At 52.6% G+C, this 27,136-nt stretch overlaps 1 protein-coding gene across 1 annotated transcript in view; it reads right to left on the bottom strand.

Annotated features, from left to right (window-relative positions):
- Nucleotides 1–14,252: 14,252 nt before the first annotated feature.
- Nucleotides 14,253–27,136, bottom strand: part of NDC1 (NDC1 transmembrane nucleoporin) — a 34,349-nt gene continuing 21,465 nt past the window's right edge. The window contains 6 exon segments of the mRNA XM_036757784.1: nucleotides 14,253–15,178; nucleotides 20,208–20,368; nucleotides 22,918–23,018; nucleotides 23,621–23,684; nucleotides 25,898–25,948; nucleotides 26,931–27,052. Coding sequence (XP_036613679.1) covers nucleotides 15,115–15,178; nucleotides 20,208–20,368; nucleotides 22,918–23,018; nucleotides 23,621–23,684; nucleotides 25,898–25,948; nucleotides 26,931–27,052 — 563 coding nt within the window. The 3' untranslated portion in view covers nucleotides 14,253–15,114.

Here is a 27,136-nt window from a genome sequence, read left to right as displayed (position 1 = left end):
AGTGACCTCTCAGAAATCTAGTGCTCTTGTCCCTAACAATTCCTTCCTCAAGGAAAAGCCTGTTTCAAAGATTTCTGCCTGGGGCACAAACCCAGGGGCTTTCCAACACCAGCCTAGAACCAAAACAAAGTCTGGGAACACAGCAGTGGCTGAGACCAGGAAAGGCCTTGGCCTACAAACTTCATCACAGAGTCTGGTTCAACATTTACTAGAGAGAAGTGGCTTGATTTGGACAGAGTACCTGGGTCTACTTTCTGCTGCTGGTGACTGCTGTCTTGGCCAAGTCGCTGTCTCTGGGCCTCAGTTTCCTCAAAAATAAAATGAGTAGGTTGAACTACCTGATCCCTAAGAAGCCTTCCAGCTCTGACATCTAGTGTTCTTAGGTTCCATTCATATCTGAGGTTCTTAGGTGCCTCCCCACCCTGATAATCTATGTTCTACGGCAAAGAACCCTAACAAGGGGCCCCTAAACTTAGTTTTAAAATGTTGATACCTGTATTTCAATGTAATTCATTTCCTTTCAAATCCTATGTATTTTATATATTTATGAACATTCTGAAAAAAACCCAGTTGCTCAGGTTTACCAAAATGCCAAAGAAGTCTATGGGAAAAAAAATAAAGAACCCCTGTTCTGAGCTCCTTCCCAGCTCTGCCATCTCCTGTTCTAAGGCCCCTCCCAGCTCTACCATCCCCTGTTCTAAAGCCCCTCCCAGCTCTGACATCCCCTGTTGTAAGCCCCTCCCAGCTCTGACAATCCCTGCTCAGTGTTCCAAGGTCCCTTCCACTTCAAATCCTCCGATCCTATGAATACACTGTCTGGTCAGCTCTTGTTGACAAATAAGGATTTCTCTAGAAGATGGAGGGGTGGGGGTGGGGGGGTGGCTTGGCAAAGACTCCTCTCAGCGAAGACTCCTAACTCTGTATGGCATGAGCTCAGCCATTACGAGCCACTTTAAATAAACTATTCGCCACCAGCAGGGACCTAAAGTCAACGGCATAACCACAGCAGCGGGCCTTGGTCCCCGTCCTGTCAGTGGAAGAAGGAAAGCCCATGGATTAACAGTGATAATAACAGCAAAGGCCAGGGATGGTTGTGTGTGTGTGTGATCTGCTTAAAAACCCCACCGCCTTTCTCAATATTTCACTCAAAATCTCCAGAGTTCGGCCATTCACTTGGTCCTTGAGGAAAGGATCTTGGAGGCCCCCATTTGCTGAGTCCCCAGTGGGCTGGTGGGGCAGGCCGGCCAGTCCAGCCGGGCCTGAGGGAGCCGCACAGCTTGGCCCCATTCGCCCTCTGCACACACACTGTCTTCTCCCTCTTCCTGAGGAATTACCTGGAAATGGGGATGTGTCATCTCTAAACAGAGAGTTCCCAAAAGCTGGTTGCTACGACAACGTGACTGCCGAGCTGTCCAAACATACAGCCCTGTAGTTTCCCCCCAAAATCCCCTGCTCAAAGAGCAGCTGAGAGACTCTGGTTAATTTCTCGCCAAGCGTGAAACTTTCTAAATTTCTCTCAATAATAATTAACTCTGATGAGAAGAACATGTCCACGGCCCCCCCTCGCTCCCCCGTGGCCTCTAATTAAGCTGGGATGGGCACAGGGAGTCCCTGACATCCTGCACGGGACTGGGCTGGGGGGCACCCCACCATGGGCCACCCCAAGGGGCTGAGAGGGCCTCCATCGCAGCTCAGCCTTTGGGGAGCCTGGGAGGGAGAAGAGGGTGAATGCCTGGCTGGGCCAGCCCTGGGGAACGTGGATGGAGAAGAGAAGCTGGTGCCTTCCCAACACCCTCCTGGGGCCACTTCCCCAAACACACCCACCCATCCACGTCTGTGTATGCACACACAACAAAAAGTCCAAACGTGAACACGAGCACGACAGTCGAATGTGGGCCTTTATCAGGCGGACGCCACCAAGCCCCTTATTATATAACAGGATCCTTCTAATATGCAAAGCCCCCACCCCCACCCCATGGTCAGAGTCAAATTAGACACTTCCTAGCAAGTCTCTGCGCCGGCTGCACCCCCAACATTCACATCCTCACCCACTTTTTCTGGTTAAACAAATCAGTGCCTGGCTTGGTAACTAGAAGTGATGGGGATGGGGGCGCCCAAAGGCTGCCCCCACAACACAAGCCCTGACTTTACAAAGACTGAGGCCAAGCTCAGCGCGGATTTATCCAGCACTCGGTGAACGTCTACGCAGGGTTTCTGACATAGCCGCTTCCACCACCCCGACAAGGAGCTATCTTGGGCAGATTCAGACCCTTCCTAGGACTAGACTACCCCCACCCCAAACACGCAGGTCCCTCTGGTACCAACTAGGGATGCAGATTTGGGGAGGGGGCGGCCCGACAGTCCCGCCTCCCAATCTGTTCTGCCCCACTGGATGCCCGGGCACGGGAGTCCCCGACCGCAGAGCCGGGGAACTTTGGGGGAAGTTGTCGGCCGTGCCCGATGCCAGGGGGCTCGCTCGGAGAACGGGACGGACAGCCGAGCGCTCTCCGGCTCTCACTCACCTTTGGTCCCGGGCGGCTGCGGCTTCTGCGGGAAGAAGTCCTTGGGGCTCCTGGGCCGGGCGGGCTGCGGCCCCGGGCCCTTGGGGAGCAGCTGCTCCAGCAGGGGCAGCCCGACGTCGCGCGGGCCCCGGGCCGGCTGCGGCAGCGGCGGCGGCTGCTGCTGCTCGGGCCCGTCGCCCCCCGCTCCGCCGGCGCTCAGCGTGATCTTGAAGGCCATCGGCGAGTGCAGGAAGGCAGCGGCGGCCGCGGCCGCGGCGGCTGCTCGCCCATGGCTGGGGCCCGGGGCCAGCTCCTTGGGCGCCCCCGCAGGGCTGCTGCCGCCGCTGGGCCCGCCAACCCCGGGCCGCTTGGCCACAAGCACCTCGTAGAAAGGGGCGCCCGGCTTCTGCGGCTCCGCCACCTCGCAGTGCATGGTCCGCGCGTGGGGGTCGCGCACACGGGGTCACGCCGAGGCTCCTCCTGCGGGACGGAGAAGAGCCCCGCGGGGGCGTTACACGAGGGCTCCGGGGGAACCCACCTGCTCAGATCCCGTCCCCCGGAGCGCCAGCTACCGGGATGCACTAAGCTCAGGGGGAGGGTCTGCAGAGAGGGGACCGCTTAGAGATCATCCAGTCCAATCTTCCACAAGGGGGGAGGGGGAAACGCTACGTGCCAGAGGTCATGGGTCAGATCCAGGTCTCGGACCCGAGCCCCCACCCCGCCCGCTGGCGTGGAGAGAAATAAACAATCAACAAGAGGGAGGGGCGCCCGAAGCCAAGGTTAGGGGCTAAATCTGGGGCCCCAGGATGGGGTCAGGGGACCCGGGTCCCGACCGCTTGCGAGAGTCTCCCTCGCCATCTCTGAGCCTCAGTTTCCCTTGCTGTTACAACAAGCGGCGGGAGCTCTAAGGCCGGCGCCGCTCAATGTCCACCCGCTACATTGTTTCACATTGTAACATTCTCCGCCCCAACGCGGCCGCTTCCAGCCGCCCATCCCCGCCGCAGGGGGCCCGTCCGTCAGTCCCTCCGTCCGTCCCACCACGGCAGCGACATGGCCCGGGAGCCCCCCACCCCTGGTGCCCGGCTCCCACTCCTCACCTCGCGGGCTGCCCGGGGCCCCGGCCAGGTGCTCCCCCGCGGGCCGACCTTCGGGGCGCATAGGAGGGCTGCCGGCTCGGCTCGTCCCGGCCTGACTCTTGTCCGCCCTTGCCTTGCCTTCCCCAGACCGGCCCGCCCTCCCCGGTAGGCGCAGCCCCAGCGCTGCCGCGGCCCCCAGCGAGCCGAGCGCCCGGGCGCCCGAGCCCCAAGCCAGAGCTGCGGGACAGGGGGCGGGCGGGGGCGGGGCTCCCGAGCCCGGCAGGGGGCCCCTGGGCCAATCCCCGCGCGGGGAGGGGCATGCCTACTTCGGGGGCGGGGCGGAGCGGCGTGTAGGAGATCGGGCTGCGGTGCGGTGCGGTGCGGTGCGGTGAGTGCTCGGGGGTTGGGCCTGGGGACTCTGACCCCAGTCCCCCAACACACCACTCACACACGCGCACACACCCACACACACCCCGCCTCGGGACCGAGGCTCCAGTGAGTCAGCCGGAGGGAGCCCAGCCAGGGGACAAGTGATTCGCTTTGGGTCACCCAAGTAGCATCACCTTTCGAACCCAGAGCCTACAGCCTTGAAGCGCTTCCTGTTTCCTGGCCAAAAGACTCCCTCCTCCTCCTCGTCCCAGCTCCTCGTCTAGGCGCTGGAGATTACCGCGACAAGACCGGGAGGGGTATCGAGGCCAGGAAGCGTCGGAGGGGCGGAGTGAGTGGAGGCTGGTCCAACCGAGTGGGCGGCGGTCCGGTCCAGCTGAGAGGGGCACCGCCCGATATCCCAGTGCCTTCCTCCCGACAGCCCCGGGCCTAGTGCGTGAGTTATTGGTGTTCGAGGATCCTCGCACCAATGAAACGCCTGGCCCGCATCTCACGGCTCCGGACCGAACCCAGGAGAGGCTGGTTGGCCGAGCCGTGAGCAATGGCGCGAGATTCAGAGTCGGAGGGCGCTGGGTCCGAGTGTGAGGCCTGCGATGCCTTGGCCTGGGGGAAGCATCTGGGCATCTGAAACTAGGCCTGGCTGGACAAATATTTATTTAGCACCTACGGTGGACCTGGTACCATCTCAGCTGCGGGGCTACCAGGACAAAGCAAGGGTAAAGGGTTCCTGCCCTCTGGGAAGTCGTGGGGAGGAGGTAGGTCATTAATGCCACAGGAAAATGGATGCATAAATGAGACAGGCCTCCAATGGACCCGGGGTTGGGAAGCCCCAAGTTCAAATTCTGCCCAAGACACTTTATTGCCGTGACCCTGGGCAAAAATCAGTTAACCTCTCTGTGCCCCAAAAAACCTGCAGTGGAAGGTGCGAACCAGGTGGCCAAGTGCCTCGACAGAAGCGCCTTCTTCCCCGAGAGCTCCTTAGACCAGTGGTGTCATAGAAGCAAGATCCCAGCAGATGGCATGCTGACTTAGAAAACCACAGAGCCACACTACTATGTCCTATCGCATTTTTATTTGCTTAAATAGTTCCCAGGGCCATTCTAATCCGGTTCAGGCCCTGCACTGATGTCGCTTTGGTCCAGAATTCCCCAAACTGGGAAGCAGGCCCTTCACCCCTTCTCTTTTCCACCACCCCCAAGGCCTTCCTCCTCATCCTTTTTCACAAGCCCCCAGCTGCCCTTGGGTGACTTCGCTTCTCCCCCAAGGCAGCCTTCAGAACATTCTTGGATTTGGGCTCAAAACGAGGCTTAGAACAAAGAATTCATAAGCTGGGAGGATGGAGAGACCCGATGTCTGGCCTGACCTTTTTCACATGCCAGGGAAAGAAGGCACTGCCCAAGGTGACCCAGACAATGTGGAGCTGAGCTGGGATTCCAAGATGTGTGTCCCGAGGTGGAAAAAATGTAGGGGATGAGAGGAGATGCAGTGTGATTTGTACCCCCCAAAAAAGGTTAAAAGCTTGTTAATTGACTGATTAAATAATTTGCCCCAGGCTCAAACTGTACTGGAGATGAAATGGTTCTAGAAGAAGCAAAAAAAAAAAAACCCAACAAAGAAAAACCCCAAACCCAAGGCTAGCTCATCCTTGCATCCCCCCCTAACACTGTAAGGGCAGGGATTCTTGGAACCAGGAGAGAGGTTGGGGTTATTCTTTAGACTCTGTGGCCCCTACTCTGAGGGCCCACCCAAGGCCCCTGTCCCATTTCATCCTTAACCCAGCCCGTTCCTATGTGTGCTGCCCCCCAGTTTACAGGTAAGGAAATGGAAAGGTTCAGAGGTCAAGGGACTGTCCCAAGTCACAAAGCTAGGAGGCCGAAGAGGCAAAGCTCAACTCAAGAAGGCTCGTAGCTATTCTGCTGTTGACTCCCAAGAAGGAGCTCGATTTGGAAAACAGTTCCCAAACTAAATATTGCATTGGTGCTGAAAGCCACAGCCCCCCAAGAGGCCCCACTCCTAAAGGTTTATTTGAAAATTTAAAAATCTATTTTATATGCAGACAACCCCCCCCCAATTATAAAGCCCACTCGGGTTTTACACGAGCCAGATTTGGGGGCCCATATCCTGAACAATCAGTACATCCCATTCCAGGTGTTCTTTTAGAGACTGGTTTGGAGCCCTCAGCCACGTGTGGTCATGGTTTATTTGGGGTATGCAAAAACAGAATCAGGTTTAATATAAAATTCACAGCAGGCTGCCTGCTGAAGACTGGGGTAAGATTTGATGGATAAAAGGAGCTGAGAGGGAGCATACTGGTTACTGGAACCCTGCCTGTAAACTTAACTGCGCTTTTATAAAAATTCAAGGGGGAAAATGTACATGTGTTTCCCGGTCATTGGATGTGTGTGTGTTTGAAAGCCATTCCCAAGATTTAACAGAACCCAAGAATCAGACTCTCCCAGTTGGAAGGGATGGCAGGGGCATCTAATCCAAGCTCTGCCTGAAACCTGGATGTCCTTTAGGATATCAACAACAAGCTATGACCTAGCCTAGGCTTGCCAACCTCCGCCAACCTCCCCTCTGTCCAACGCCATCTTTGTCAAGGGGCTGCATTTAAAAGGAGGCCCAGGGGACACAAGCCAGGGCACCTGGAGCATTATTCCAGGTCAGTGCTCTCCTGTGTGACCTTGGACAACCTCCCCGGGACTTGGTTATTACCTCAATGGTAAAATGAGGGGTCTCTCCCACTTCACAGAACCCATAGTTCGAGGGTCTGACATGAAGTTTCAGCTTTGCCACTTACTTGGGTAAGTCCCCCTCCCTGGGAGCTGTGAAACCAGCTGGTTGACCTAGGTGAACGCTAGGGTCCCTTTTCACTTGAGATCCTACAAGACAGCTATTCGGGATTCAGGTAGGAGGCGTCTGGGATTCCACGTAACCAGGCAATCAGGGGGACTTCATCGAGCTCCCACTCTGTGCCAAGCAGTGAGGATAAAAACACAAGCACAACGCACCAACCAACTTATTAAAGACTCACTCTGCGCCAGGCACTGTTCTTGGGATCTGAGACCCAATGTAGTAAGTCCCGTTAGGTTGTCCCACTAACTGCCTGCCTGCCTGCCCTGAGGGAACACCCAGACAACCTTGATTTGAGCAAAGGTGGCACCATAGTGCACTGAGCGTGGAATCAGGAAGATTCATCTTTCCAAGTTCAAATCCAGCCTCAGACACTTACTAGCTGTGTGACCCTGGGCAAGTCACTTAACCTTGTTTGCCTCAGTTTCCTCATCTGTCAAATGAGCTGGAGAAGGAAATGGCAAACCATTCCAGTATCTCTGCCAAGAAAACCCCAAACGGGGTCACAAGGAGTCAGACACGACTGAACAACAAATGAAAGAAAATCTAGGTATAGATGAAAGATAAGTGAGGACTGAGGATTCATTTCACCGAAGGATTTCTTCTCAGTCAGCAAGCAGGTATAAATTGCCTACTGTGCGCCAGGCCCTGTGCTATGCGCTGGAGATACAAAACAGAGACAAAAGACAGTTCCTGCCCTCAAGGAACTCACGATCTAATGGATTCTCTCTACAAATCCCTTAGCAACCCCTCACCAGAAACTTTCACAAATACATTCAAACAGAACCTGGAGAGTGGGGGATTTCAAGTACAATTATCTCCATTCTACAGGTGAGGAAACTGAGGGTCAAGGAAATTTAAAAGTATCTTGTCCAAAGGTCTTGTCTTGTGAGAACTGAGTGATCAGCCACACCTCCTCACCCGCCCAGAGTCACAAACTGTTTCCACCTCTGTTGCCGAAGTCTTGGGGGATGGCACAAAACTCTGGCCATTTGACTGGCTGATTCTTGTAACATTCCCCACCCTCATCTTGCCACAGGCTAGACATCAGTAATTAGGGATGTGAGCCCATCCTCAGCCTGTACCCAGTGCCCAACCAATCCCCTGTGCTCTTACTAAACAACCAATCTCACAAAAATTGCCCAGTTTCCCCAAAGTGCAAAACTCGGGGCCGTGGGGGAAGCTGCAGACAGGATTTAGCTTGATAAGTAAGGATGAACTTCCAGACCACGACAGCTGTCGCCAAAATGGAAGAAGCTGTACCCCCTTAGAGGAGTAAAGGGGGTTCGTGCTTCCGGTAGGAGGGGAGCCTGATGCCTCTATCGGCCCTTCCACTCTGCAACGCTGATTTGAGCTTACTCTCATTCCTCTGCCAAGCTTTTAAAAGGATCGAGATGGAACCTTCTAAAGACAAAAATGGAGGGGAGAGGGAGAAGCCACTAAAATTCTGAAGGCAAGAAAAATGGGCAGCTTCAGTTTTTTTAGGGCCCAAGAACTACTTGTCCTCTCGAGGCAGCCCCCAAACACTAAGCCCTCTCTTCCTGTTCTTCCATGACCTTCTGAGTAAGAACAGGAGGGTCAAACTGACCAACTGTAATCCAGTGATGAGCACAGCTGTCCTCTCATAACTCACTAGTTTTTATGGGAAATCCTTGGTGATTAATTTTAAAGCTAAAATAAAAAATGTTTTCAAGTCCCTTTGAATCCAAGAGAATCCCAGTAACCCACGGTGTCTCCTTTCCAGAGCCTCACTAGGGGCCGTAACAAAGCTAGCTGGCCGGCCAGCCTCAAGGCCCACCCTTTGGAGGGCTCATGATAGCCAACAGTGTCATTTCTAGAAACTCAGGTGTGCTTGGAAGTCTGAGAGATGACTCCCCTCCCCCCAAAAAGAAACAAAAGCAACGTCTACCCCAAAAGAATGCAGCAATGAAAGCGCAGAACCGGGCCCTGCAGCCTAGAGGGTCCCGGTTCCAGGATGGCCGCCGCCTAGTGGCTCTGAACGAGTCATTCACCCTCCTTGGTTTGTACAGTTGTTGTCGTGGGTGGTGAGCCCCTTTGTGCGTGTCTCCAAAGCTCAGGCCTGGGCTGGACTCACGGTAGGGGCTTCATCCGTGTTTGCTGACTCGACGTCCAAGGAAGCTCTGACATTGGGACAGGAATCCTGCTGACATCTCCCCAGATCCCACATTCCATGTTAATAAGAGCCGGCCCTCGAAGGCACGAAATACCTTATAAACATCCTCATTTGATGTTGTGACCCTTACAGCCGCCCTGGCAGGTAGGTCTCATTATTATCCCTTTTTCTGGATGAAGAAATGGAGGCTGAAAGAGGCATGACTTGCCCAGGAAGTCTCTGGGGCAGGATTTGAACTCAGGGCCTCCTGACGCCAGGGGCAGCACTCCATTCGCAGCATACTTGGCTGCCTGGCTTTCCGTTCTGTAACCTTTCTTTCATCGTTCCCGTGATCTCATTGGTTCTGTAATAGACTACAACAGAGTGACGTTTTGCCTGCCCTTCACAAGGCACCACCAGCCGTGGTGTTCGTGGCCTCGCGTCGCAGCCCCCCAGTACGCTCCGATTCCCACCCTGGGTCCCCGGTTTGGGGACTTTCTCCACCGGCCGCTTCTGGCACAAACCTGCAAGGCTGCAGGAGGTTGGGACCAGGCGGTTTTCTTCTTCCAACAACTTTGAAACGGTGACCCCTGCTGGCCGTCGCAGAGCATGGCATGCCCAACAGTCACCATGGGCCAGGACTCCCGAAGCCTGCGGGGTCCCCTAGCCTGGCCTTGGCAACCCAAACCAGGTGCCCCCATTTCGTTGCAGGGGAGGGACCCTTTGAGCCGCATTGGGGTTACCGCCATGTAATTGGGATGTTAGCAAAATTAAAAGCCGCCCTTTCCATTTGCTCATCCGTCCAGAAAATTATTTTAAATCCCGTGCTCTCCTATTTTTAAAATGTCATAATCGCACACAAATGTTACAAGAGAAAAACAACGCAAGGGGCCTATTAAAAGTCAGTCTTCCATAGAAGCCTCACATTTTCCAGAGGGAGGATCCCAAAAAAGCAGGATGGCAACAAAGACGCGAAGAAGGTCCGGATCCCAGCAGCAAAGCTCGCCACAGTCAGGGAGGCCTGCATGGATTTCCCCAGTGAGCTTGAGGTCACCGGACTGCCAGCCAGAGGAGGCCTTCATGGGCATCGCTCCAATGCCCACTCTCATTTTGGAGGAGAAAGCAGATTCAGAGGTGATCTGCCCAAAGTCACACGGGTCTCTTGGAGGAGAAAGCAAACCCACGTCTTCTGACTCCAGCCAGATCCTGGGCTCTCCACAAGGTTCGGCTTACTGGGTCTCACCTGTGGAGTAACAGGTTGCTAATAAAAGCAATAAGCAGCATCTTTAAAGTCTGGCACATGGCTTCATGTAGGCTATCTTGTTGCATTCTCACAATCCTGGGAAGTAGGTGCTCTTACCATCCCCATCATACATTTAGGGAAACTGCATCAGGCAGACGTTACCCAGGATCACAAAGCTAGTTGTGAGGCAGGATTTGAATGTGGGTCCTCCTGATTCCCAGGTCATGTAACCAGGGATTCTTTGGCTAGTCCACAGCAGAGCTGGCACCTCCCCAGGGATGCCATCCTTGGGATTTGGGTTCAAGTACAGTGGCTGGAGCAGATGGCCTCTGAGGTCCTTCCACTGACCCTTTTCAGCCCTCGGTTCCCCATTCGGACCCAATGGCTTCGAGCTCCCATCCAGCTCTATTTAGTTTTGGGATCCTATGAAATCCTACTGAAGGGAGTAATGTCCACCACTACTGTGGCCCATTTACCCATCATGGGGCATAAGATAACAAGTCACCCAAGGTGTCCCTGATTAACCTGAGTGCCACTCCCCATCTCCACCTCAGGGACCCATGGCCCCCACTGACAAGGGCCCTGGTCCCACCGGTGCCGTGGGAGTTATCAGCTCTGGCCCTGTGGATAGCAGGTCTTCACTGAGGTGATATCCAGTCTTATTCAACAGCATCTTGCAGAAACATCAGCCACAGAAGGCACCCGTCTGCTGCCTGCGCTTATTAAAGCCTCCTCTGGGCCGATCCTCATCCTCGAGGGGCTTGTATACTCCTGTATGTACAGGGGAATGGGGTGTGTGTGCGTGCACAGATGGAGTCCAAGCTTTTGGTCAATATTGTTACTTTCCCAACATGCTACTGGCTGAAGTGCAGAGGGGGCCCCAGGCCCCACAGTCGGTTACCAGGTCATGGTTTGGGGCCCAGTGATTCTCAAAGGCACAAAAGGTTGCAATCTGCACTAGTTAGATGAAATCACAATGGATCCCTGATACATGGGTGTATATATATATACATATATATATGAAGTTAATGCCACAGAAACCCAGGTAAAGGAGGGTCTCTAAGTGGAGGGCTGGTAAAGACCCGGGTCTGTATGCCTCTGACATATAGCAAGAGTGTAAGCTCCCTCAGGGCAGCGCCCATTTCTTTGTGTCTGGATCCTCAGTGCCTAGGGCAAGGTAGGTGCTTTATCAATGCCAGTCAACCAAAATGCTTGTTTATTGACATCAGCTATGAGAGCACCAAGCAACTTTTGCAGGTTCTATGTAAACTATAGATGAGTTCATTGCTAAGCTGCATCCATGGATGGAGCTCTATACTGAAAACCAGTCAGTCAACAAACACTTATTAAGTGCCTACTATGTGCTAGGCACCATGCGTGGGGGTTAGGATCCAAAGAAATGCAAAAGGATATCCCTGCCTTAGAGGAACTTAGAGTATGCTTAAGATCACAGGTCCGCCCCCACCCCCCACCATGTGCATGTAATGCATATAAACATGCACGCACACAGACATGAAAAACATGTGGGAGAACACAGAAAGGATCTCCCCCAAACAACTCACACATGCTAATAATAGCAGTAGCTAGGCAGGAAATATTCATGGACTTGCAGAATTTTCAGGAAGGGCCACCATGTATCACACTCTCTCCTCTCATTGGGAGCCCCTGGGCAGCCTTAGAGCTGGACAGAGCCTCAAGACCAAGGGCAAACCCAGATTTTAGACTGTGGACACCCCAAAGAGGGATGGTGACCTGCCCAGGATCACCTGACTCACTGGAAGCAGAGTCAGGTCCCAAGGCACACGGACCTCCGAAGCCTCTCCCTGCTCTAAGCCAGCTAACTGACCAAGCAACCACAGGACTTAGGGACCAGGGACTGGAGGGTCATTCCGAAGGGAGGTGGCTTGTCAGTCTCATCTGAGCAAAGGCAAGAGGAACTTAGCAAGGCGTGTATCCTGGGGGAGAATGATCTATTCACAAATACTATTTGGCAAGAAAATGGACCTGGGGGTGAGGGGACAGAGAGGAGAGGAGGCAGCTTTCAGCACCTCAAACTTGGTTCAGCCCAGATGAAAAATGTTCAAGTCATGGAGGGAGACTTGGAGAATGTGGGCTGATTAACATGACAATTGAACCCAGATTATTACCCAGCCAAATTGGTCCAGTTACGCATAAAAGCCAAGATCCCAAGAACTTGGGCTGTTTCAAAGTGCCTCTGCCACTGACCAGAAAGAACTAGGAGTAACAGGCTCTCTTCACCTTGGGCAAGAAAACCATCAAGGGCTGAAAGGGACAGGCAGACAGAAGCGAGGGTCAAAGCTCCCCTCTCCATGGGCTTTCATTTTGACAAGGGCCTCTTCATGACCTCTGGGGAAGCATCCCCATTCCTCAGACGAGGGAGCTGCAGAGGGTAATGGACTTGCCCAGCGTCACCCTGCCAGGACACGCAATCTGCTGGCGGCAGACCCAGGATTCTCTTGACTTCCAAGCCGATGCGATTCCCACCGTAGCTGGGATTCCAAACCTGGGATCCATGGGTGATTTAAGAACAGGATTCTGAGATGGGGATCAAAGGCTCTGCCACACTGGCGGCCAGGGGGTCTGTGACACAGGCCAGTGCAGCATTCCTGTGCCAGTGTGAACCCTGACCATGATGCTGCTTCTCCACTTAACAAAGGAATAGACAGTAAAGATGCACCCTTTTAGCTCCACATGCTTCAATTAACAAACCACTTACAATTTCTGATTTGTTTCCAACCTTGGGCCACTTGGCATACAAAAGTTTATTTAAAAATATTTCAAGAGCAATACACATACACAAAAACAACAACCAAGGAACAACCTCTGCAGTCATAAATCTATGCCCAGGCCTGGCCAAGTGACGAGCTAACGGCTGAGGCTCCCCATTCCTCTGTCAAGAGTCCTGGGGAATCTGCGCCTCTTGTGAAGTCAAGCCAACATTACCAGTGCTGATCTCAGTGGGCTCCAGACAGGTGAGGAGAGAGCGGTGATGCTCTGGAAAAGCTCACTGGATGGTGCAGCAGTAGGCTGACCTCATAGGAGGTGCCAGGGGACACTCAACAGCTGAGGTCGGAGGGGAATAGAATACACTCTATTAAAAACCACCACCCAGCCCCTCCTGTCCATAGTCAGGACATCCTTTCCACTTGCCCTGGGGCCAAGAGCTGGTGTGGAGACTCCTAGGAACCACAGCTGGGGAAAGAGCCCCAACCCCAATTCTTCAGCACAATGCCTGTTTGGTGAGAGGTGGAAGCTTCCCAACCTCCAAAAGATTTGTGCCAACAGGAGTGAGCTCAGGACCCAGGTATGGACTGCTGCATTAGACTTCAAATAAATGCCTTTACCCAGATGAATGGCAACATTCTGTACTTGGTCAATAACTTTAACCCAATGATTTCATCACATCTTCAGCCTCAGGATAGCAAGAGGCTAAATGGAGCTATTCCTATTTAAAAGGAGGCTGGGAGGCGTAAGACGAGCCCACCACCTGTAATGCCGCTCACTGGGAATGGAATCTAAGATGCTTGATGCTTCTAGCTCCCTGGACCATGAGCCACAACCCAACCACTGTTTTTTGGCCAGCTGGAATATTTGTTTGGGTCTAGGCAAAGAGGTGATGATATTCAAAACTCAACTTTCACATTAAAACAAAAAAAGATCCAGCCCACATTAGGAATTCAACAGAGAAAGCAGGGAGAGAGGCTGACAGGCTGAAACTTGGGGTCTTGCTCACTAAGAGGGGAAACTTAAAAGGCCAGCAGGATTCACTTAACCTCGTGGTTTGGTATGTGCTAGCTGAAGAGAGCCCTGGGGCCTGGGGCTAAAGTGGCCCGTCTAACAGTGATCGACAGCAGGGAATTGGACATGCTGTGTGGGATGCTGAGCTCCAAGCTGGGGGCAGAGGCCAGGCCAGAGACAAGAAACTCGTGGAACGGGGGACGCAGCCTTGTCCAAACTCAGTTCGACGAACGCCCACCACTGAGACTTCTAGCCTTCAGCCCCTGAAGTTGCCCTGTCAGGTGGAAAGGGCCCCCACCCTGCAGACAAGAGGCACATCGTTTCTTGGCCTATATTTTAATTAAAGTCAGCACATCAGAGGCAGCTCCCTCTCTCAGGTTAGAGAGCTCTGCAAAGCAACCTGACAGAAGGAAAATCGGCTCCCAAAATATCCCAAGAGAAAAGTTATCCATGTTTTTCCTTTGCAAAATGTTCCTCTTGTTTTAAAAACCTTACAACTGTATCATGTTCCATTTTGGAAAAAGAAAGCAAGTCAGTCAGTCAAGAAACAAATGCTCGCGCACTGCGTATTTACCAGCAAAGCACTAGGTTCAATTCACAGATTTCGGTCAATTGTTTCTCATAAAATGAATGTTTATGTTTAATCTTGTAACTGAAGAAGTGAAATTTTCCACATTCCTGAATGTAAAGCTGGCATCTGTAAGGCGAGAAGGCTTTTTTGGACAATCATGCAAATCGAATCTCCCCCATAAACAAAAACACAACCTGACGGATTAACAAAATATGCCTCTCGAAATTCTCGGTCTTTCTCCACCGTCCGTCTGTGACATCCTCACTGCAAAAACATCGTGACCTTTGGAGGCTGACAGCTCACTCCCTCAAAAGCAAGCGCTCAGACTTTCCGTGTTCACTGTCAGGGATGCACGTGGAGAGGAATAAAGACTTTATTATCTCCCTCCCCCGCCAAAAAAAAAGTGATCCGTACAAAAAAGCAGATTTCTGTTATTCGGCTGAGAATTTCTTTCCATGATTTCTCCCATTAAAGTATAGTTTTCAAAGCAACCACTACGACAAAGGAAGCATCTAATTAGTCCATTTTCTTCTGATCCAAGAATGCTGAACATTTACTGTCCCATCTGCAGCAGTATCAGCAGGGGAATGAACACAGTTTCTATTACTTAGCTATTCTTTGAACTCCAAGAACTGCTGAAGTCTTTTCTGATGCTCGGCAGATGCCTGCACCGCGCTGAATGAAACACAAATTCAAAGCATAAGCTTATTTTACGTGAGGCATATTAAGTGAACCACAGAACATGAAGACAATATTGCTCAGAACGATTAAACAGGCATCGAGATCTTTGCTAGGTGCGTCCCTCAGAAGAAAGCAGCTGAGGCCCTGCTCTGAAATCTGGGGCGGGCAGAGGAAGCTGGGGAGCCCTGGCCAAGGGCTCAAGGAAGGGCACTCGCTGGACAGGGTGCCTGCCCTGGGGAACCTGCTCCGGACGCCGACTTCCAAGCCTGGCAGTGAATTTTCTGGATTTTATTATTTGATTTGAACCAGACCCCTGCATTATCTCGGAACTGTGGGTTTTCTGGATTGCCTTTCATGTAAGATCTCTTAAACCAAACTGTTTAGTTAGAACACAATGGCCACAGGAAGCGTTCTCAAAGGTAACAGCTTAGTGGTTTGATTCCCTTTCCCTTTGAACCTAAGGATGGCTAATTTGAGGGTTTTTTCATTCTCCCCCAAATCTACCTAGACACTCACTGTGAAATGGCACTTTTTTTTTGTTTTTAGCTTCTAGGGAAAAACAAAATCCAGCAGGAAATATTTTGGTCCCTGAGGTTCCGAAAGGAGAGGCCAAGCAGGCCAGCAGGAGGGGAGACTTGGCTTCAGACCCAGCTCTATCACAACCGGCCATGGGACCCTGGGCAAACCCCTCCCCCACACAGGGCCTCATCTTCCCCATCTGTGAAGTGGTCCAGGAAAAGGTCACTTGGTGCTGCAGTCAGCAAGCCCCAATAACACTCCGTGGGGAAACTGTCCAAGTTCAAGGCCACAGCTTTTAAGGATGAGGCAGGCAGTGAGAACATCTGCAAAGGCCCTTCTAACTCCTCATTCTCTCTTTGGCCCGAAATCTTCAAGATTCCACCTAAGCAAACAGTCCAGATGACTGAAGCTGACTCTTTTAAGGAGTAAAATGGCTTCACTATTTTATTCAGAACTGATAACATGGACTGGATACCTCTCTGTCATCTTACATAAGAAAGGTTCACAACACTAAACGAGGAAGAATAGCAGAAAGCACCCTGGCAGAGGAGCTCAGAGCCCCGGGTTCTGTCACTTCCCTCCTATGAGGTTTGGGCTGCACTGGCCACTTCTCTTCTTGGAAGCAAGGGCTGGAGGGGAAGGAGCACAAGTGAGCCTGAATGTCTAGGACCCCACCATCAGCACTGGCATGGGATGACCTCAGCCCGTCTCTCCACTGAATGGCCTACCCTCCACATCCTACACTAGGCTGACCTTTTGAAAAGCAGGATCCGTCTATGGTTCTTCAGGGGTCTCCCTCGCAACTTCCCTTGGACTGACAACTTTGATCTGCAGTGGGTGAGGACCACAGGGACTCATACATGTTACAACCATGCCTAAAATAAGAGAGGACTGGTCCTAAAGGAGGCCTCTCTCCCCTAGAAGTGCTGGCACAAACACTTGGTGGCACCTCTTTGAGCCATTCTGATCCCGTTCCTGCTGTCTCCCAGAGGAGTCTCACTGCCAGAAAAGCAAGGCCTCACAACCACCCCCTCTGCACTCCGACACTGAACTGTGGACGGGGAAAGACAGTGTTTCCTGGTCATTCTTTTATGCTTATTGGACAATCTTTTGTCCATGCCCTTGACCTTCTGTATGTGGGAGACTTTCCTGTTCTCTAATCTGTCTCATACTTAGAACTTCTGTCTCTCACCTAGAGCTGTGGTCCTTGGAGGCAGGGCCTCTGTCCGATACTTCTCTGCACCCCCTTCATTAGCCGGACACTCAGATGCTACTGTTGTGACAGCCTCTCAAAGCAGGGGAGCCAGAAGGGGACTGGGAACACCTCAGCCCAGTAAGGAAAGACTGCTGTCATCACTGGTGGGGGACTCAGGGAATGGGGACCTCTGGCTAAGGTGGAAGGCAGACAAAAGGGAAGGAGGAAGGAGGGAAGGGTGGGAAGGAGAAGTGGGCTTGAGATTTTAACTGCCATTATGATCTTGGCCACAACCAAGGACCAGCCTTGATAAGTTCTGGGAAGAGGTCTAGCATGAGAAGGCCGTTCAGCAGGAGAGGGGCAGGTCACTTATCCAAGATCAAATGGGATCTTTGTCAAGCATCTAGCACAGTGCCTGGCACACAGTAAGCACCTAAAAGATGTTTGTTCCCTTCCCCCACCCCTTTTCCAAGGTCACACAGGGTCACAGGTCACACATAAAAAAAACCCTTCTGGCATTCTGATTGGTATTATATCAAATCTGTGCATAACGTGGGTATACCTTCTTTTTTACCAGGTTGATCTGACCCATCCATGGACAGTAAATGTCCTCATTATCTATCTTCTCTTCCTGTCAATGGTTTGATATTTCCTTTTATAAATATTACCTATGTTCAACTTACTTCCCAAATACTTAATGGTTTTTGTTAAAAAAGTTTCCCATCATGTTTTCTCGGTAACACTGGCAGCATGAAAGTCTCAATGATATTTATGAGTTTCTATTTACTGACACCTTGATGAACTCAATGCCTCCATTTGTTGTTGAGATCACTATTTTCTAGACATCCTACCTAGATATTTATAAATAATATTCTCTCCTCTTCATTTTCTAATCTTTCTCTGGTGTTATTAGGCTGAGTAATACAATAGTTAAAGAGCCAGCCTTAAAAGCAGAAAACCAGTCCCACCTTTGACCAATGCTGTGGCCATGTAACTGACCCTGGCAGAGTCGCTTAACTGCTGAGCGCTCCAGGCGTGGTTGCAGAGAAGGTTCCACCCTGCCCTGAAGGAGGCCCTTCCTCACCAGGGGGTTCCCTATACAAGTGAAGGCCCAGGCCTAGTCCATCTCCCCAGGTGATGACCAGCGCCAGCACTTCTACTACAGTCTCCACACCTGACTGAGAAGAATGCCAGTAGAAGTCCAGAGACCTCGCCCCGATCGGAATGTGCTTCTGCCATTCACTCAAGTGTCGGTGGGAAAGGCGCTCACTGTCACTGAGCCCCATTCTATGTAAAACAGGGATGCCAACACTTGCCCTAATGATTCCTTAGGACTGTGAGTAAAGTGCTATAGAGATGGGGGGTAAGGACATCCCACTGGAAGGCTGAAAGTGACTTTCAAACCGGCTTCCACTTTTGCACAGGCCAAAATGGGGACTTTTGCTTTCAAGTACATTATTTTTATCATGTGGAAAAAATCTCTCCAGCCCCATTCTTCTGTATGACTGTCACAAGTGAATCTTCAGTTCTGCCAAAATTTTCCCTGCTGGTATTACATGAATTTCTAAATGGTCCTCACGAAATGATGCCTCAGACGAGCATGATGGGCAGAGAGCTGGCCTTGGCATGAACATGACCAAGTACAAGGTCAGCCCCGCCTCTGAGGTGTCCACACCCTGGCTGGCTGGGACCCTGAGCAGGTCTCTTAGCATCTCACGGACTCTCCTCTGAGAAGAGAATGAGTAGAGAGGAAGCCTGTCTGAATGGGGGGAGGGAATCACCGCAGGTCTGATCCAGAAAGGGTCCTGAACCTGTGGCTGAGTCACAAGGGCGAAGTCATTAATGCCTTGTTCAGCACTGATGCCAGCTGTTTGACTTAGTGCCTGGGCATGTGCCAGGGCCAACTGAGATACCTCACTGTCCCAGGGAGACAAGCCCAGACCACATGTGTGTGCTTGTGTGTATGAATGTGCTTGTACATGGTATGTATGTGTGTGCTTGTGCATGGTGTGTGTGTGTGTGTGTGTTTGTGTGTTTATGAAGGAGCTCATGATTTAAGGACCAGCCCAGCAGAGGCCAAAGGGGCAAGCCTTGGCTCTGCAACTCCAGGGGTGAGCGAATGACAACTACATACTGAGACAAAAAAGAAGTTAAGACCCTGCACCGGCAGAGATCCCCCAATGACCCTCTTCTTTTTGCTCTGATGATCTGTATTTTCTCTCTCCTTTTTCTAACTGTTTGCTTATGTTTTGTCAATTTTATCAGTCTTAAAAACAGCTCTTGTGTTTGTTTATTAATTCAGTACTTTCATATTCTTAACTATTTGTTTTGGCTTCTAAGATTATTGTCTCTTCCTTGTTTTTCTTTGAAGGAAAAAGCATGAGATCACAGAAAAGCAGCAGCCTTGGAGTGTGCACACCTGGGCCCAGCCTACTCTGCCTCTGACTGGGTGACCTGCAGCCTGTCCCCTCCTCTCTGCATCTAGCTGCATGTATAAAAAAGGAAGTGGGACAGTGGTTACCAGATCCCCTTCCAGGGCCCTCAGGAGTCTGAGACCCTCTGCTCCTCACCCTCGGGGCCTCCTGGTATCCCTCTCTCACTAGCCAGAAGTGAGGCAGGGCTCACAAGGGAGAACAGCCCCCACCATGGAGGGGAAGCTCTCCGGGGCTCTCCTTAGGGGTCTCTCTCTAGCTGTTCCTTTCCAACAGGGTTCACCAAGGAGGCTCAATTTAGCACCACAGCATTGGGACCTCGTGCAGATGGGATTCTCTGGTCTGTGGGCAATGGTATTGAACGCCTTTTCAAAGGGCTTTTCTCAAATGGTTGGGGCGCTTCAGTGCCAAGTTTTCTGTTGTGTTTTAAAGGAGAACCTTTAGCAGTTTGGGAGGTTACGAAGCACCTCCAGCTTCCTTCCTTTGCTGCTTGCAGATCTCAGCCTGGCCCCCAACAGTTCTCTACTCTCTTCCCCTCTAATATGGTGCTTCTCACCTCCTATAGCCTTCCTGAAATAGGCCAACCAGCCTTGTTGGTCCCGGGCCTAAATCGTGAGAAAAAGGCTCCAAGGCAGTGGCCGTCCTTCACACGTTTAAGAAATTCAGCTTCATCCATCCTGATGATTAGACTTCATACTGGAGCCTTATTCTAGATTCCAAGTTGGGTTATCTTGACTCACAAAAGAATCATGAATGTTGCCCTGACTAGCTGTGAACTCCCATAATTCTCAAACTGGCTGCATGGCCTCCAGACCTCAGGGTGCTGCTGAAAGGTGCCCACTCAAAGAAAGGGAACAGAGAGTCCCAACAGACTTACTTGAGATGTTCCCCAAAGGTCGTGGTTATCCTATATATGGCAGTTTTCAGTGACGCACGGAGCGCAAACCTCAGGGTCTTATAAGAAGTGTCCACGAGGCTTCCCGAGAGCCTGGGCGGTCTGCTGGATGCATGTGGAAGCTTGAAGTGTTTGTCCACTGCCTAAAGGAAAAGGGGAAGTGGGCTGGCTTAGAACTGGCTACTAAGGCCTAGTTCACAGATCAAATCACATGTGGGCCCCTGAGGCATTCAGATGAGGAAAAGGCCAGCAGCAGCCCTTTGGCCCGAAAAATAGAATCACATCTTTCTGGGATGTAAACTCTTGGTCCTGAGGCCAGGCACAGAGTAGGTTAGAGGCCTGCACAGCTTCTCAGGCTCCTGGAGCTTCTTCATCGACGTGGCTCATCACCTAAGACCTACCGAGGCTGGTCACCTACTATGCACCTGGGCACTACCTTCTGGCATCACTCCACAAAGCATCTTTTAAAGCAGGTATGTGCCAGGCACCTGAGCGACTGCGTGTGTGCACACACTCATGAGTGTGCGAGGCAGGGTCTGGGTCTCGCTGATGCAGAGTCCCAAGCACACCTGGATACAAAGTGGAGCCATGGGAGAGTGGCGGGCAGGTGCACATATGGAGCTGCACCATCACAGAGCAAGGACAGAAGTCCCTCTCCGAGGCAGATTCAGCAGCAGAAGGCTTAGGACAACAGAAAAGCTGGGTTCAGATCCCCCATTGACTCTCAGGAGCTGCTCAGCCTTGGTCAACTCCCTGACCTCCCTCGGCCCCCTCCTCTGTGACTGGGGGCAAGGATCCCCAGAGCCCTTCTCTTACAAAGTGGCCGCAAAGCCTGAGTGGTGCCCTACATGGTCACACAGGTGATTACCAGGGTCCCTCAGCCCCTCAGACAGGACAGAAACAGATTCCCCTCGGCGAGGGGCCAAGCCCAGGGCCGAGGAGGGAGGGCAGCAGAGCCCAAGGCCACCCAGCTAAGGAGAGCAGGGCCAGGATTTCACTATCATTTCCTCAGTCCTGGTCACCCCTCATGGGTACCACAGGCACCCTGCAGCGGTCCTGCCATCTACCTGCTTCATGGGTCTGCGCCCAGCTCCTTCCACTGCTCACCTCCCATCTCCATTTTCCTTTCAGAAATCTCGTCCAAAAATGGAATTCAAATCCTTTCCCCTAAATCCTCTCCCCTCCACCTTCCCTATTACTACAGATGTAGCACCACCCTCGTCCTGCAGGCTCACACCCCAGGAGTCACTCTTGACTCCTCCCTCTGACTCCCCCCACATCCCATCTGTTACCAAGGCCTGTCAACTTCACCTTTGCAGCATCTCTCGAACACGCCTCCTTCTGCCCTTTGACAATGCCCCTTCCCTGGTGCAGACCCTCAGCCCCTCACACTAAAACCACTGCAGTAGCTGCTGAGGCAGCAGGGGGGCGGGAGGAAGTGTCCACCTGCCATTCAGCCACTGAAGCAATTTTCCTAAAACACAGGCCTGCCCGAGTCACTCACCCCACACACACTCAAGAAACTCTAGTGAGTCCCACGTGCCTCCAGATCAAAAACAACGTCTTCTGCTTGGCCCGCACAGCCTTCATAACCTGGCCCGCCTACCTTCCCAGTCTTCTCATACCTCCCCCCAACACCTCCTCTGACCTAGTGACGCCCCTGGGCTGCTCCACAGACAACACCCTCCCTCTCTGGCTGTCCCCGAGGCCCGGAAGGCTCTCCCCATCCTCCACTCCAACCACGGACCTCCCTGGCTCCCGTTGGGTCCCAGCTACAGGAGGCCTTGCCTAAGCCCTCTTAATTCCAGTGCCTTCTCTCTGTTAATGAGCTTCTCTTTATCCTGTGTGCTACTTGTTTGTACACACGTTTGCATGCGTTAGACTGGGAGCTCCTTGAGGACAGGAACTCTCTCTTGCATCTTTCTGCATCCCCAGCGCTTAGCACAGTGCCTGGCACACAGCAGGCACTTAATCAATGTTTCCTGAGTGATAGGCGCACCAGTAATAACCCCTGAGAGGCAGCTTGGCAGAGAGGATCAGAAAGACCTCCGAGTCGCACTGACTAAGTCACCTACATTCTGAGTGCCCTAGGCCACAGAGCAAGCACTGCCCTGGATGGGCACCAGGCACAGCTAAAATCTGTTCCAAAATCAAAGACCCAACTCATTTACACAGCACTTTAGGGGTTCCCAAGCACCCCATAAGGGAGGGTGACACTGCCTTCCCACGACCATGGGCACCACCCCAGGACAGGCCATGGGTGCCCATTTCCAGTGCCCAAAGCCCTGCTACAAGCACTGGTCACAGGAAGCTGGGGAGGGGCCTGCTCCCAGCAAGGGGGATGAGGCACACGGAACTTGGAGATCACCAACTCCTGGGAAACAAGGGTCCTGTACAGGCCAAGGAACCAGGCCAACTCTGGCCATTCTCCGGGCCAGGAACCTGGGACCAAGGTGAGTGCCCCTCAGCAGGGAGGCAAAGGGAGATGCTCTGCCTGCCTTTCTCTCTCCCCACAGTTGACAGCTGGGATTCACAGCAGAGTCTGAGCCCTGCGCCTGCATCAGGACACACGGAGGTGGTGAGCATGGGCAGTCACTGCATCTTAGCTAACGGCTGCCCGAGGAAGGAGCGTAGCGCTAAGAAAAGGCACAGCTTCTGACAGCATGAGGCTGAAAGCGCCTTCGTGTCTTACCTCTTGCAGCATTAGCAGAGTGCTCAGGATGGTGGGGAGCGTGGTCTGGACGACTCCAAACCTGTCTTCAGTAAAGGATGCTGCTACCAAGTGGGACAGACCTCGAAGGAGGGACAAACAAACCACAGGTTCTAATGACATCAGAACAAATACGCTATTTCCTCCCTCAGGGCTCTGCGCCTAGCGGGAGGACAAGAACAGAGGCACCAGGCTGAGCTCTCGGAGCCCAGGGCGCCCCACACTTTGCCACTGCCCGCAGAAGGAAGCCAGGCAGATGGCCTGGCCCGAGGCCAGTGCTTTGAGGCAGAAGTGGGGCCAGCCCCAGGCTGGAGAGAGGGTCAATGGGTTTAACAAAGTCTTGTCTTGCTCCACCTTACCTCCTGACCTATGATGGAGATGCTACCCACCACCAGAGAAAGAACGGATGGCATCTGAATGTGGACCAAAGCATACGGCTTTGTTTTCTTTATTTTTCTTGGGGGTTCTTGGTCGTTTCCCTTCACAACATGACTAATGTGGAAACATGTTTTGTGTGACCGAACGTGTATAGCTTTTATCAAATTGCTTGCCTTCTCAATGAGGAGGAAGGGGAAAGAGAGCGGAAGAGAATATCCAACTCAAAATTATAAAAAAAAAACATTGTCTTTACATGTAACTGGAAAAAAATATGTTAAAACTTAAAAAAAAAAAAAGAACATCTTACCTTCTAATGCCCAGATGTGCATTTGAGCATCTGAAAAAACTGCCTGGATGGAGGCCTCGGGATGCTAAAGACAAAGAGAAGTGAGTTCACATTGGTGGTGGCAGCAGGTGGACGGCACACTCTAACCCCTCCACATGCGGCCCAGACCAGGCGTCTGAGGGCAACAAGCAACACCTGGGACTTGGGAAACCGAGTCTTAGCCGCAGCCCTTCCCGTCCTGGCATCTCTTTCACCTGTAAAATGAAGTCTCAGCGGGGGCTCCCAAAGTCTCACTGATCTCCAAAACTTTCTGAGGCTTAAAAGGCAAATTCTAAGATGGGTTTTTATATATTTACATTTCTGAAAGTCACCCCGCAACGTGGTGTCCCCATTAGGAGGTGCAGCAGTGATACCACCACGAGGCCTAGACCCCAAAGAGCTCAAAGAGAGAAGAAAAGGGTGGACAGGTACAAAAGATTTCAGCAGCTGTTATTCAAAATTAGCTTTTTTCGGTGCAGCTAGATGGCGCAGTGACTAGAGCGGCAGCCTTGGAGTCATGAGGACCTGGGTTCAAATTCAGCCTCAGACACTTGACACTTACTAGCTGTGTGACCCTAGGCAAGTCACTTAACCCTAATTGCATCACCAAACCCCACCCCCCAAAAAACTAACAAAAACATAGAATTAATTTTTTTCCAATAAAAATCAATTTTCTCTCCCCTCGATCCCTTCCCCAAAGACAAAAGGAAAAATAAATCCCTTTAACCAGAGAGCATTATCTCAACGAGGTGTGTAGCATGTTTCAGCACAGGTCCTCTGGAATCATGACTGAACACTGCACTGAAGCCTTTATAATGTTGTTGTTTTAATATAAATTCTTGTGGTTCTTCTCACTTCCCCCACATCAGTTCACACAAGCCTTCCCAGGTTTCTCCAAAACCATCCACTTCATCATTCTTTACGGCACGATAGCGTTCTGTAACGTGCCACAAAGAGCTGCTACAGGTGTGTGTGTGTGTGTGTGTGTGTGTGCGCGCGCGCGTGTGGGTACAAGTGCGTGTGTACGTGTGTGTGCGTGCGTGTGTGCATATACGTGTGTGCGCGCGTGTGCATGTGTGTGTACGTGTGCGTGCGTGGGTACAAGTGTGTGTGCATGCGTGCATGTGTGTGCGTGTGTGTTCGTGGGTACAGGTGCGTGTGTACGTGTGTGTGCGTGTGCGTGTGCGTGTACATGTGCGTGTGTGTGCGGCCTCTTCTTTCTCTGACCTCTTTGGGGCTGGCACATGTGTTTGCGTTTTGGGGGGCAGGGAGGCGGCCCAAGGCACCAAGTGCCAGACCTAGAGTCAGGAAGCCCGGGCCCAAACCCTACCTCGCTTGCTTGCTAGTTGGACGACCTGGGCCGGGTCACGTCACCTGTAAAATGGGAACAGTGGCAGCAGCGGCTTCACGGGGCGAGTGAGGAGCAAGTGCGGTAACGTCTGAAAAGCACTCGGCAAACCCTCGGCGCTACATAAATGCCCACTGGTGAGCGGGTTTACAAGAACAATGTATCTGCGTATACTTCACGGCAGAGACCCTGGAGGGCTTCGCCATTCCCTTCTCCGGATCATTTTACAGATGAGGAAACTAAAGCAAACAGGGTTAAATGACCTGCACAGGGTCACCCAGCTAGGACGCGTCTGAGGCTGGATTTGAACTTGGGTCTTCATGACTGCAGGACGGCGCTGTGTAGTATGGCGCCACCTAGTGCCCAATTTACGCAGCACAGAGATTGCGGGTACAACTCAGCTCCTACAGCACCGTAAGGTTTGTTCTCCTCTGCTCCTGCTCCTCCTCCCCACCTGGCGTGGAGCCCAAGCATGGAACCTGCCTCTTCCTTCTTCCCCAAGGGAGGATGGGCTGGGGAGGGGGGTGAGGGGGTGCAGCGGACACGAGCCAGACAGTTTGTGGCTGACTGATGGGGAAGTGACGTCTGTCTGGCCCAGAGCCTGGACGCCCTGGGCAGTCAGCTTGGGAAAGGCCCGGACCCCTGGGCAGAAGCAGGTTTTCAGATGCATAAAATACAAAGGATTACGAAGGAAACCAATTAAGTCGAAATCATCATTAAAACAGTAAGGATGGAAAGCTCCCGGCCAGCCTAGTCTCGGCCCAAGTCCTCCCCTGATAAACACTGGACAGAGAGAGCCCCTGCCACGGCAGCCCAAGAGCGCCCCTGTGCCCAGGCCCCGCCTGCCCTGCCCCACCCCTGCCCTCCCCTCCTCCACTCCCCTGCTCCCCCCCATAGTGCAGGGTCCTCACCTTGCTGAAAAAGTACACGATCAGCACACGCTTGGACAGGAAGCTCTTCACCTGAACAGGGAAAGAAATGATTAGGGGCTGGGCCAGAGGGTGCCCCTCGAGCAGGTGACACCGATACCACAGCATGGGGCACGCGGGCATCGGCAGGAAGCTGCCGCAGCCAAGTGACATCCAGGCCGGCATTGGCCCAACCGGCCCCAGGAGACATGGGGGGGCGGTCCAGGGACCACTCCCTCCCCACTGAGACACTGGCCACCCTGTGGAGACCAGAAACACGCACGGGGGACGAGTCCTTGGCAGGAAGACGCAGCATGAATGGCGCTTTGCTACAAAATGCCCCGGCCGCCCATGGCTGTCAGAGCGCCCCGTCCTCCCCACCCTCAGGCCCGCCCTTCACTCAACAGATGAAGAAACTGAGGCCCAGAGGAGCAACAGGCCTTGTCGTAGCCCACACATGTGCTTCATGGCAGAGCTGGGATTTGAACCCAGGATATCCGGAGACAGGGCTCTCTCCTCTGTACCTTACCACACCATTTAGACTGATTCCTTCTGCAAATTTAGGCACCAAGAAGGGTGTCCCACGGTGACTACAAATCCCCGCGTGAGCACTGAATGTCCCCCGCCTCCTGAGGACCCGGCACAGTGCCTGGCACACAGTCAGCTTCAATTCGAGGCCCAGCCTCCCATCCCTCCCCTCTCTCCTGACACGTCCAGCCTGCTCAGCTTCCCCTTCCACACTTCCCTCCAAGGGTCCCACCCTCCCAGATGACTAAAGCTCTCCGTGGGGGAGGCAGGCAGGGAGCCCACCCTTCTTTGCTCGAGGAAGCCGCTAGACTTGCCCAGGGCCACGTTGATGGATGGTGTCTCCTGCGGCTGGTGGTGCACTAAGAAGGCCACACAGTCAGCCCTTTCCATCCCCAGATCACAGCCATGCCCATGACCTGTAGCCATTGAGGAGGAGCAGCCCTGCCCAGGGAGAGTCGTGGCCTCCCATGTGCCGCAGCGCCATCTGGGGACACGCTCTCTGGCCTACCTGCTCTCGCTTACTCTGCAGCCACGAATACAACTTCCTGGGCGGGCCTCTGCCTCTGTGTTTGGCCCCATAACTAACAGGAGCAAGTGGCAAGGGGCTCCGCAGCCCATTGCTCTGCAGGTCTAAGAAGAGAAGGTGGAGAGGGGAGTTTGGTTTATAAGTTTGCTTGTAACAAATGAAAACACAGAACATGGGTGCTAATTAGG

This window comes from Trichosurus vulpecula, chromosome 4, assembly GCF_011100635.1.
Source record: "Trichosurus vulpecula isolate mTriVul1 chromosome 4, mTriVul1.pri, whole genome shotgun sequence".
Classification (NCBI taxonomy): Eukaryota; Metazoa; Chordata; class Mammalia; order Diprotodontia; family Phalangeridae; genus Trichosurus; species Trichosurus vulpecula.
The sequence above is the reverse complement of the archived record's forward strand: the minus strand, read 5'-3'. Positions and strand labels throughout refer to the sequence as shown.